The sequence below is a fragment of the Bos taurus genome, chromosome X (genome assembly GCF_002263795.3).
Source record: "Bos taurus isolate L1 Dominette 01449 registration number 42190680 breed Hereford chromosome X, ARS-UCD2.0, whole genome shotgun sequence".
In the NCBI taxonomy this organism is placed as follows: Eukaryota; Metazoa; Chordata; class Mammalia; order Artiodactyla; family Bovidae; genus Bos; species Bos taurus.
In genome coordinates this window covers 86,549,065-86,561,177 of record NC_037357.1, presented here as the reverse complement: position 1 = coordinate 86,561,177, position 12,113 = coordinate 86,549,065, and the positions used below count along the sequence as shown (strand labels likewise).

General features: G+C 43.0%; 1 protein-coding gene across 2 annotated transcripts; it reads right to left on the bottom strand.

Moving 5' to 3' along the window:
• Positions 1-228: 228 nt before the first annotated feature.
• On the bottom strand, positions 229-11,027 carry SSX5 (synovial sarcoma, X breakpoint 5). Of its 2 annotated transcripts, NM_001077053.2 has the most exon segments (8): positions 231-405; positions 865-1,152; positions 2,011-2,149; positions 4,404-4,453; positions 5,923-6,018; positions 6,371-6,485; positions 6,935-7,056; positions 10,375-10,399. In NM_001077053.2, coding segments are annotated over 6 exon segments (750 nt in total). In that variant the 5' UTR covers positions 7,001-7,056; positions 10,375-10,399; the 3' UTR covers positions 231-405; positions 865-868.
• Between the last annotated feature and the right edge of the window lie 1,086 nt (positions 11,028-12,113).

Sequence of the window (12,113 nt, the reverse complement as noted above, 5' to 3'; positions counted from 1 at the left end):
GCGATCCCATGAACTGTATGTAGCCTTCCAGACTCCTCTGTCCATCAGATTTTCTAGGCAAGAATACTGGAGTGGGTTGCCAATGCCCTCCTCCAGGGGATTGCCCTGACCCAGGGATCAAACCTGCGTCTCTTGCCTCCTGCATTGGCAGGCAGGTTCTTTACCACTAGCACCACCTGGGAAGCCCTAGAAGCATGGATACACAGACAGAAACACACGGCAGGTATATGTCTTGCTCATTAACACAACTTTAATAACTAATAATGCTTGGCACATAGTAAGGAAAATCATGTTTAACTGTTGTGAACTGTTTATTTCATGTGCTAGGAATTCATAGCCGTGCCATGTTCATGAACAGCCACCAAGTTCTGCTTCTTATCTTGGGCACTTGTCACATCCGTGAGGCTGAGGCAAGGAAAGAGAAGGAAAATAAGTGACAATGAGCCCCCACTGACTGATAAATTACTATTCAGCTCCTCATTTTGACCTGCATGGCCCCTGTGCACTCCCATTCCATCCTGCCTTGTGGTCTATGTGCACCTCTCACTGCTCCTGAAGACCAACCTTGTGTTCAGGCTGCAGCGACTCTGTCAACTGTCCAGTGAGGTTTTCGGCTAGAGGAATGTGTCGCCTACATGCTAGAAGCTGACCTGGGGTTTGGGAGCCCACAGCATCCTGGGGAGGGAAGATCTCTGGATATACAGAGCAGGAAGTAGAAAAAGCATGGGAATCCTTCTCATTTAGCCTCAGAGCTGCACCCCCAAGGGACTGGGAGAAAGGAACAAGTGACAAGACAGGATACAACTAACATAAGAGAACAGTGCCTTTTGTGGGGATGTGGGGATGGAGAGAAAGCTTACTTACAGATTTAGTCATCTTCATCTTCCTCTTCCTCGGGATCACTGATCTCTTCATAGGCCACTGGTTTTCTTTTTCGCAGTCTGTTGGCCCAAACATTAACTGTGTTTCTATTGGATTCTTCCTCGTGATCGCTGATCTCTTCTTGGGCAACTGGTTCTCTTTTTTGCCCTCTGTTGGCCCACACATCAACCGTGTTTCCATTGGATTCTTCCTCAGGATCACTGATCTCTTCGTAGGCAACCGGTTTTCTTTCTCGCAGTCTGATGGCAGAAACCTTCTTTTTCTTGGATCCTGGAGAAGAGTTGGTACATGGGTGTTGGGTGGGTTAGGGAGTGTCGGGTCCTGTTTTGTGAGATAAGGAGATGCCTCCTCCCTCCCCAGGTGTCCACAGGACTTCTACACAGTCTGTTTTGCACACTTTCTGGCTCAAAGAGGCTGAGAGGTTAGACCCACACCAATACACACCAAACAGCAGTTAGAGTTTTAGCTTCTGGCTCCTTTCACCAGTAAGTAATTCAGATTACTTACCACATTTATTCCGACCGTCTTTCACTCAGCAGATATTAAAGGCATATCGTGTGTCAGGCATTGAGCTGAGGGTGGGGATAAAACTCTGAGTAAGATGTGTTCCCAAGTTATCACAGATGGAATGACCTGAGTTCCCCCACCAGGGATTGAACCCATGCTCCCTGCAGAGTAGGTGCAGTCTTAACCACTGGACTGCCAGGGAAGTCCCTTGAATTGAACACCTTTGAACAGCCTGTGAACTTGGATTCTTTATTTCCATTTTATGGACTAGGAATCTGGAGCTCAGAGAATTTGAAAGGCTTGCCCCCAGTTACATGGCTTTCATATGGATGACAACTCAGATCTGTGATTCTGTAAGTTACACGTTTTTAAAACAAATTTGGCCATGCCAAGTGGTTTGTGGGATCTTAGTTCCTTGATCAGGGATCAAACCCAGGCCCCAGCAATGAGGACCCTGGAAGTCAGCTCAAATGTTTCAGCTGGAGCTGAGCAAGCTCTCAGCCCAGCCTGGCCCTAGGCCTGTCCAGGATCCATCTCCCATGGCTAACCCATTCACTTGAACATGGCCAGGGAAGACAGAGGAGTTGTTCCCAAACAAGTAAGAAAAGTGGTTTCTCTTACCTGCTGTTTTCTTACTCTGCTGAGCAGAGATACTTGCTTTTGCCTGGGAGCGCAGCTGTCTCTGAGCCTGCTCTGGGCCTGATGTTCCTGGTACTATCTTTGAACGTTTTTTTCCCTTTACAGGCTTCTTGGGCATCACCTTTTTAACGTGAAAGTCACATACAATCAGTATCCATTTCTCAAGTGCTTTAGAGCTTACAAAGTGTTTTCTTGTGCAGTACCTTAATTAACGTCCTCAACAAGTCTGAGGGATCATTATGTTACCTGTACCTAAATTACGAAGAATCTAGGAAGTTAGAAGGAAATGGAATGGTCTAAATGAAGGGCGTTTCCAGGATTAGAACGCTTGTTTTCATGCTTTTTCCAGACTGACACCCTCACCAAGAGAAATCTCCAAGTGAGCAGGAGTGTGGTACACGGAAGATTTGGGAAAGTAGAGCGTTCTAACGATCCATGAGGTCTGTGAAAATGAGGAGGGGCTTCTATAAAATCTAAGGGATTGAAGATAAGATGGTTGACAGCTGCGGGGAGAGCAAATGGAACAATGTGCAGAGGGGACAAAACGCTGCTGGCAAATGGTGTGGGAGAGATGAATATAGGGAAAGGAGAAGAGAGAATGGTTCACATAAATTCACGCAGACAGCCAAGAAGGTGGTGCCAGATGTTGCATCCTGTCCTACCTCGGCAAGAACATTTCATGTGGAATTAGGTGAGGTGGTTCCTGTACCAATTCTACTTGTGTCAGGGTGTGTCGCTGACCAACGATCTTAAAGCCAACCTTCATTCAGCTCTTGTTTATAAAACTGTGAACGATAACTATATAATCAGCTCCCTTATTTATGCATCAGTGAACAATAACTGTAAAACAAGCTAAGTGAAAGAACTTTCTAAGGCTATAAATGCTGTTTAAATGTGATAACAATAAAAACAAACACTTTTATGATCCCTCTTTGAATTCTCTCTTCAACCGTGTCCACACTGCTACTGGTAACCCAACCACCAGATCCCTTTACCCTCTAAACTATAGTTTAACCTGCAATTGCAGAAGAACTCATTCAATAAACCTCTAAGGGTCTTCCTGGGCTGGAACTGGGACTTCAGAGATGCCTCAGGGGCAGACAAGGTCCCTAAGGAGCTCACAGAAGAGAGAGGCTGACAGTTCAAGTGATTCCCAAGCAACACAAAAGGGGCCCTGTTGTGAGAGTGGGTGTCTAAACAGAAGTGTCAGCAGCATCTGCAAAGTTTAGGGGAAACGCCTGAGCTTCAGAAACGTGTGGAAAAGCTTATAGGTTTGGAAATGGCTTGGGGCTTTGGATTAGACTACTACCACTGCCACTGTTGGGCTTCCCTGGTGGCTCAGATGTAAAGAATCTTCCTGCAATGCAAGAGATCCAGGTCTGATCCCTGGGTCAGTAAGATCCTCTGGAGAAGAGAACAGCCATTGTGGTCTCAAGCAGATTATTTAACATCACTGTACGACAGTATCTGCATTATTATGAGTAGTAGTATTTAATAATACTAATAATAACTTCATTATTATTTGGGGATAAAATGGCAGTAACATCATAGAGGTTTTAAGGGCTAAATACACTAATCCATGTGAATTGCCTAAAATAGTATCTGTCATCACTATGAAATCAAAAGAAGTAACAACTATTACAATTGTTGTTAATTATTATTTAGCTCTTGGTACTACATCAGGACTGCAGCCATGAAATTTAAAGACGCTTACTCCTTGGACGAAAAGTTATGACCAACCTAGGTAGCATATTGGAAAGCAGAGACATTACTTTGCCAACAAAGGTCCATCTAGTCAAGGCTATGGTTTTTCCAGTGGTCATGTATGGATGCGAGAGTTGGACTGTGAAGAAAGCTGAGCGCCGAGGAATTGATGCTTTTGAACTGTGGTGTTGGAGAAGACTCTTGAGAGTCCCTTGGACTGCAAGGAGATCCAACCAGTCCATTCTAAAGATCAGCCCTGGGGTGTTCTTTGGAACAAATGATGTTAAAGCTGAAACTCCAGTTCTTTGGCCACCTCATGCGAAGAGTTGACTCATTGGAAAAGACTCTGATGCTGGGAGGGATTGGGGGCAGGAGGAAAAGGGGACGACAGAGGATGAGATGGCTGGATGGCATAACCGACTCGATGGACATAAGTTTGAGTGAACTCCGGGAGATGGTGGTGAACAGGGAGGCCTGGCGTGCTGCGATTCATGGGGTCGCAAAGAGTCAGACACGACTGAGCGACTGAACTGAACTACATCAGGAACTGTGATAAAGAGATCAGCAAAGGGAGGCAGTGAGGGCCAGGCTATTTTCCCACTTTTATCCCAATATTCACATCTACGGAGAGATAAACAGTCTCTGGTCCTTTGGATTTGCGAGGCACTCACCTTCTGGCATTTTCCCCCTTGCATGTTGGAAGTCCCTTGAGGAGGTTCATCTAAAAGGAGGTGACAAGTCAGAAATTTGTTTTTGTTGTTGGTAAATATTCTCAAACTGCAGAGACTCCTGTGGTATCAGGGATTTCTGCAGCAGAGGGTGACGAGTCCACTTATTATCAAAGAGTTACTCTGAGACCAGCCTCTGAATAACAATGATTTTGCTATTTATTTGCAGCATCTATTCAGAATTTTTCTTCTATGGTTTATAAAATGTAAACTAAACCCCATCACTGCCTTATCCTATCCTATTATGTATTTCTTACGTTTTTCCCCAAAGAAGTAAATTGATTGGTCTTTAGCCAAAAATCACTCTATACTTAAAATGGTGAATTTCACAGTAGGTCAATTACACCTTAATGAAGCTGTTAAGTGTGAAATGAACCATGGATGATTTAGTCCAGTGGTTATGGAATGTTTCCAGTATAAAGATACCTCTTTAATATCAAAAACCTTGTAGCTACTCAAGCACTGGGTTTTTAGCCCTCTTACAGTAATTTTGGGAGCTTGTGGAATCCGGCCTGTTAAACTAGAGAGTCAAAGGGTTACTGGAGACATTTTGAACATTCTCACCCTGTCTTCTCACAACTATGCTGTCAGAGCAAAAGAGCAAATGAACACATCCCATCCCCTTTTTAAGTGAGTACATACACTGCTCAGATTTCTAGACTCTGTCACTTTTTTAAAACCTTACATTGCCTCTGCTCATTGACCAGTAGGAAAGGTCAATGTGTGGAAGATTACTCTCTTAAACTCTCTTCCAAACTCAACACACAGAACCAGGTTCGATTAGGAGTGAGACAACTATTTGGTTTTGATAAAACGCAAGCAAACAGCCATATGTCATTACATAATATGTTAATCACTTTCTTAAGATAGTTACCCAATACCTATGCACTATTATTTTGGAAGTTTTGGGTGGATTTACACTTCAAATTTTTCTTAATCATCCTGTGATTCATTAATGGTGCTTAGCAAGAACTAACTCCTTTAAAAAAGAAATGTTTCAAACATGCATAAAATGATGGACAATAATATTTGAAACGTGCATCTACCATTGGGTCTAGTAGGATTTCAACATTATCTCACAACTACTTCAGATCGCTCTGAGCTCTTTATTCAAAACATAACAAAACACTATGGACAAGTCACAGCTGAAGCCATCTGTGTGGCCCTCACTGATCCCTACCCTCCTTCCTTTTCCACTTCTTCACTCCAGAGTTTGATGGGTTTTATTCTCATTCACGTTTTTATACATTTACCAAATACTTTCTATCCATAAAAATATATATATTCTCGTTTTGCATGTTTTAGGATTATATATGAATGGCCTCTGACTGTGCTTAACCCTCTGCATTCCATTTTTTTTCACTTAACCATGATGCTTTTGAGGGAACAAAGTCCTGAGAATCTTTCCCCATCTGGAACCCCGCATAAATGGGCTTCAGGAGACTCATTTCCTGTCACTTACCCTTTTCCCTGGGGTTCTTAGTTTTAGAATCACAGCGCTTGGATTTTGTGGCTCCATTTTTAGGACACATGAAAGCCGGTGGGGTACACTGGAGACCTAGAATGATGCACAATATTTGTTTCTTAACAAACAACCTGAGAGGAGGGGGAAATGCTGGGACACAGCACCAACAGTAAAGCTCATCAGCTGGGCAGGGGGAATCTGAACCACGGCCAGTGAGAGAGAAATGCATAGAATCCAGGTCTGAGCATCTCTGTGGCCACTCTCAGCCCACAGCCCTGCACAGGATTTAAAAGAGCAGAAGGGTTGAAAACTGCCCTGGGATTTCTTCGCACAGAAAAGGACAAATGTGGGACACTTGGCATAGCCTAAGAAGAATAAACCATGGCTTGTAAAGAGGAATCGTCATTTATTCCCAGCCTTGTCTGAACCCAGAACTTCCTATTACCTAGTCTAGTCATGGTTTCATAGTTTCTCTTCATATTCACATAGGTGATTTTCTCCGAGTATCCCAGACGTGCCCACTCTTTCTTAGAGAAGTATTGGGAAATAGTCTTGAAAGTCTAAAAAAGAAAGAAAAATAAATCCCAGCAATGATTCAGCTAAACATGTCTGACTTTCAGCCAGGAACTCTTCCTTGGCTGCAGGGCCTCCATGTTAGACCTATAAAGTAGAGCTAATAAACCCTCTCTAGTCATGGCTAACAGAGAAAATGGGTAACATCGCCTAGGCTCTCGTCTGGCATGTAGTAGGTGCTTAATGCTGGTGGCATGCTCTTCTCTCACCTTCCAGAATAGACTGAGAACCATCCAATCCAGTGCAAGATCACAGATCTTTTACCCAAGGATACCAGGCAAGGACAGAATGAGGGCCAGAAGCTCTGGATCTCCCCTTGACATGCTGCTCCTTGTCCCCAGTGCCTCTGACCCTCCCCCAACCCCCAATGCCCAGAAATCTAGTCACCATACAATGTCCCCTGGGCCACTCCTCTGCCCTCTCCAGATCAACTCACCTTGGATTTCTTCTCTAATTTCTTCCTGTCTTCCCTGGGGTTTTCCCAGAAGCTGCCTCTGTTCATGGCGCTTATCTAGAAGGAACACAGCCTGGGTCTCTCCAGTCACAAGGCCAAAGGTTCTGTCGGGGGATAAAGTGTTGAAGGAAGTCCACATTCAGTTAGTCACCTGTAATTAAGGTTCTACTTTTCTCCATCCTTGGCTTATCTGTCCTTGAGCAAGGACATGAGGGTGGGGAAATCAGATGAGAACAGGAAGCTGGAGGTCTCTGAGAGAAGTAGTGATTAGGGATGACATGTTTTCTGTCATGATCAAAGTAGCATTGAGTCTTTGAGGGAGGTTGGTTATTGTTGTTAGTAGTTTGCCTGGTTTGGCTTATTTTGAAGGAAAGATATCAGACACTTGTTGGGGAAGTAGTGAAGTGAATGCATAGTATTATTGAGGGGGGCTGTTTTGAGGCAAAGGAGGGGAGGGGAGGTAAGTCCCAGAGGTCATACGGTGTCTCTGATTGAAAGGTTTCAGTTTTCAGGCAGAGGGATGTGGGATTTTGCTCGGTTGAAAAGAAATGAAGATCACTAATATGAGTGGATTTAAAGTGTATTACTAGGCCCAAATCAATAAAATCAGAAATGAAGGAGAAGTTACAACCAACACCACATAAATATAAAGGATCATAAGAGATTACCTAGAGATGGCATTTTTCACAGAACTAGAACAAATAATTTTAAATTTTGTGTGGAAACCCAAAAGACCCCAAATAGCCAAAATAATCTTGAGAAACAAGAACAGAGCTGGGGGTATCACACTCACAAACTAGTAGCTGAAGGTGTCTTCAGACTATACTACAAAGCTACAGTAGTCAAAACAATATAGTACTGGCACAAAACCAGACACACAGATAGATGGAACAGATTATAAAGTCCAGAAACAAACCCATGCACATATGGTCAATTAATCTGTGACAAAGGAGACAAAAATATACGAGGGAGAAAAGACAATTCCCTTCAATAAGTGGTGCTAGGAATATTGGACAGCTGCATGTAAATAATGAAATTAGAACATTTTCTTACACCATATAAAAAATAAACTCAAAATGGATTACAGACCTAAATATAAGACCATAAAACTCCTAGAAGAAAATAGACAGAACACTCTTTGACATATATTGTAGCAATATGTTTTGGACCTGTCTCTTACAGCAAACTAAACAAAACCAAAACATGGTACCTCATTAAACTTAAAAGCTTTTTCACAGCAAAGGAAACCACTGACAAAACAAAAAGACAACCTACTGAAAGAGAGAAATATTTGCAAATGATATGAGTGATAAAGGGTTAATTTCTAAATTATATAAATAGCTTATAAAAATATTAAAAAACCAAACAACCCCATTTAGAAATGGGCAGAATAACTGAAAAGGCATTTTTCTGAAGAAGACATGCAAACAGCCAAGTCAATGAAAAGATGCCCAATATTGCTAATCATCATAGAAATGCAAATCAAAACCACAATGAGAGGGACTTCCCTGGTGGTCCAGCAGCTAAGACTCCATGCGCCCAATGCAGGGGGCCTGGGTTCAGTTCCTAGTCAGGGAACTAGATCCCCCATGCTGCAACTAAGAGTTCACGTGCCTCAATTAAGAGTTCACCTGCCACAACTAAGAGTACACATGGGGCAACTAAAAAGATTTTGCATGCCTTAACGAAAGATTCTGCATGTAGCAATGAAGATTGAAGATCCCATGTACCACAACTAAGACCCAGTGCAGCCAAATAAATAAATATTAAAAAAAACCCAACACTATGAGATATCACCTCACACCTCCCAGAATGGCTATCATCAAAAAGACCACAAACCATAAACATTGGGGGAGGATGTGGAAAAAAGGGTACTTTTGTATATTGTTGGTGGGAATGTAAATTGGTATAGTCACTGTGGAAAACAGTGTGAAGGTACATCAAAAAAGTAAAAATAGAACAACAATCGACCCAGAAATTCCATTCCTGGGTATATATCTGAAACAAAACAAAAGCATTAATTTGAAAAGATACACACAGCCTAATATGCATGGCACCATTATTTATACTAGCCAAGACATAGAAAGCAACTTAAGTATCTATAAACAGATCATGGATGAAGCTGTGGTATATATATATGTGCATGTGTGTGAGTGACACACACAAGGGAATACTACTCAGTCATAAAAAGAATAAAATCTTGTCATTTGCAACATGAATGGACTTGGTGTGTATTATGTTAGTGAAATAAATCAGACAGAAGAAGACACATACCATATGTTATCACTTATTCACAGGATCTTAAAGAAAACAACAAAGAAATGAGCATAACAACAACAACAACAAAAAAACAGATTCACAGATAAACAGAACAAATTAGTGCTTATCAGTGAGGAGAGAAGACAGGAGGGGAAAGATAGGGATAGGAGATTAAGAGACACAAACTGCTATGTATAAAATAAATAAGCAATAAGGACATATTGTACAATACAAAAAACATAGTCATTATTTTGTAATAACATTAAAGGAAGTATAATCTATAAATGGGCTTCCCTGGTGGCTCAGAGGTTAAAGTGTCTGCCTGCAATACAGGAGACCCGGGTTCGATCCCTGGGTCGGGAAGAACCCCTGGAGAAGGAAATGGCAACCCACTCCAGGATTCTTGCCTGGAGAATCCCATGGACAGAGAATCCCATGGACAGAAAAGCCTGGTGGGCTACAGTCCATGGGGTCGCAAAGAGTCGGACACGACTGAGCGACTTCACTCACTTAATCTATAAATACATGGAATCAATTTGTTGTATGTGTGAAATTAATGTATTGTAAATCAATATATCTTGATTTTTACTACCTTTTTGAAAATTATTAAAGTGAAGAGAGCTAGCACCTCTGACACTATAGGATCACCCATCACTCAGGCTGAGAATATGGCATTGGGAGTTTCTCTCAGGAGGGGAGAGCTTTGGGAGTTTCTCTCAGGGCAGGGAGAGTCTGAGGCCAAGAACATTGATTCTTTATACCAGCTGCTGCTGCTGCTGCTCGTAAGTCGCTTCAGTCGTGTCTGACTCTGTGCGACCCCAGAGACGGTAGCCCACGAGGCTCCCCCGTCCCTGGGATTCTCCAGGCAAGAACACTGAAGTGGGTTGCCATTTCCTTCTCCAAGGCATGAAAGTGAAAAGTTAAAGTGAAGTCGCCCAGTCGTGTCCGACTCTTCGCGACCCCATGGTCCGCAGCCTACCAGGCTCCTCCGTCCATGGGATTTTCCAGGCAAGAGTACTGGAGTGGGGTGCCATTCCCTTCTCCGTTTGAGGATGTTAGGAGGTCCAGAAAATATTCGGTTGCTTGAATTATCAACAACAGTAGGTCCCAGTTTTTTTGCTTGCTCCCCTTAACCTGTCTAGAGAGACCCTGAGAGAGCTTACCTCAGACGTGAAGCGGTGCCGAAGTGCCGCTCGACGTCAGGACGAAATCCCACGAGATGTCGCGACGAAATCCCGCAGTTCAACCGACCAAGGACAATCAACAAATCAGAACAGTTAGCCAACTTGATCTGGCCAATCGGAGATCAGGAGAGTAGGCGGGGCAAGAGAGGCAGGAATGGGGTCACCTAACGGTTCACTCTCCGGGGACAGGAGTGCCTTTTCAAAGTGGGTGGAAACTTGAAGTTTCCTGCTTGAGGCAGGATTGCCTCCCGCCAAAACTGGCCACTCCCAGTTACGTAGGTCCATTAGCACACATGCTCAGATGTTACCTTTCCATTCAGCTTACCTCTTTCTACCCTCTGCTGTGTGTTTGTTTGGTTTTAATAAATGGTACATCTAGCTTCTCTGGTAGCTCATATGGTAAAGAATCTGGCTGCAATGCAGGAGACCCGGGTTTGATCCCTGGGTCGGGAAGCTCCCCTGCAGAAGGGAATGGCAACCCACTCCAGGATTCTTCCCTGGAGAATCCCATGGACCGACCATGGGGTCGCAAAGAGTCAGACACGACTGAGCGACTAACACTTTCATTTTCAAATGGTATATCCGAGGCAGGCTGCCATCTCAAATCCTTCCCATCAGTCTCCAACTTCCTCAGATATGGGGTCTTTCTTAGGGCATCATATGGCCTTTCTAATAACTCAAGAATTTTAAACTTAAGAAAAAAAAAAAAAAAAAACTTAAGAAAGCTATGGTACATATACACAATGGAGTATTACTCAGCCATTATAAAGAATACATTTGAATCAGTTCTAATGAGGTGGGTGAAACTGGAGCCTATTACACAGAGTGAAGTAAGCCAGAAAGAAAAAAACCAATACAGTATACTAACGCATATATATGGAATTTGGAAAGATGGTAACAATAACCCTGTATACGAAACAGCAAAAGAGACACTGATGTATAGAACAGTCTTTTGGACTCTGTGGGAGAGGGAGAGGGTGGGATGATTTGGGAGAATGGCATTGAAACATGTATAATATCATATATTAAACGAGTCGCCAGTCCAAAAAAAAAAAAAAAACTTTTAAATATGTGCTTTTTCTGGAAGATCCAATAACCAGAAACATGCTTTACCCAATACTAATATTTGCAACAGTAGTATTAAAAAGAATATCCTTGTAATTAGGGCTTGCTGTGTCCCTCAGGGGGCTCAGAAGTCACTTTTTCTAGAAAGTCTTTTCTACACCCACCCCCACCCCCCAATAGGTCACCAATACCCCTTGGGCTTTCCATTACATCTCTGATCTAAGTGCCTCCTCCTTCTTAGGGCAAGGAGAACAGGGCAGTAACCCATGTGCTAAACACAAAGCCATTTATGTGCATCATCCCATTTAATTTTCATCCCCTTGAGTTGAGTAGTGTTATCATTCCTTTTGTGCAGATGCTAAGACTGAGATGCAGAGAGTTAAGCAACTTGGTTACATAATCAGTAGGTAGCAGGGCTGGAGTTCACCCCAAGTTGAATTGAGTCCAAAGCCTGTGCTTTTACTTACTGTTCTGTTGTTCAGTCCCTCAATCAACAGTGTCCGACTCTTTGTGACCCCATGGACTGCAGCGAGCCAGGCTTCCCTGTCCCTCACCATCTCCCTGAGTGCGCTCAAACTAATGTTTGAGTCTGTGACGCCATCCAACCATCTCATCCTCTGTCTTCTCCTTCTCCTCCTGTCTTCAATCTTTCC

Excerpts from the sequence above, each read along its gene's own strand:
- SSX5 (XM_024988284.2), bottom strand. The coding sequence starts at position 7,000 with ATGAACAGAGGCAGCTTCTGGGAAAACCCCAGGGAAGACAGGAAGAAA. Across the intron at positions 2,150-4,403 it reads AAGGGGGAAAATGCCAGAAG|GTGATGCCCAAGAAGCCTGT; the intron begins GTGAGTGCCTCG and ends CACGTTAAAAAG. Across the intron at positions 1,153-2,010 it reads GCAGAGTAAGAAAACAGCAG|GATCCAAGAAAAAGAAGGTT; the intron begins GTAAGAGAAACC and ends ACTCTTCTCCAG.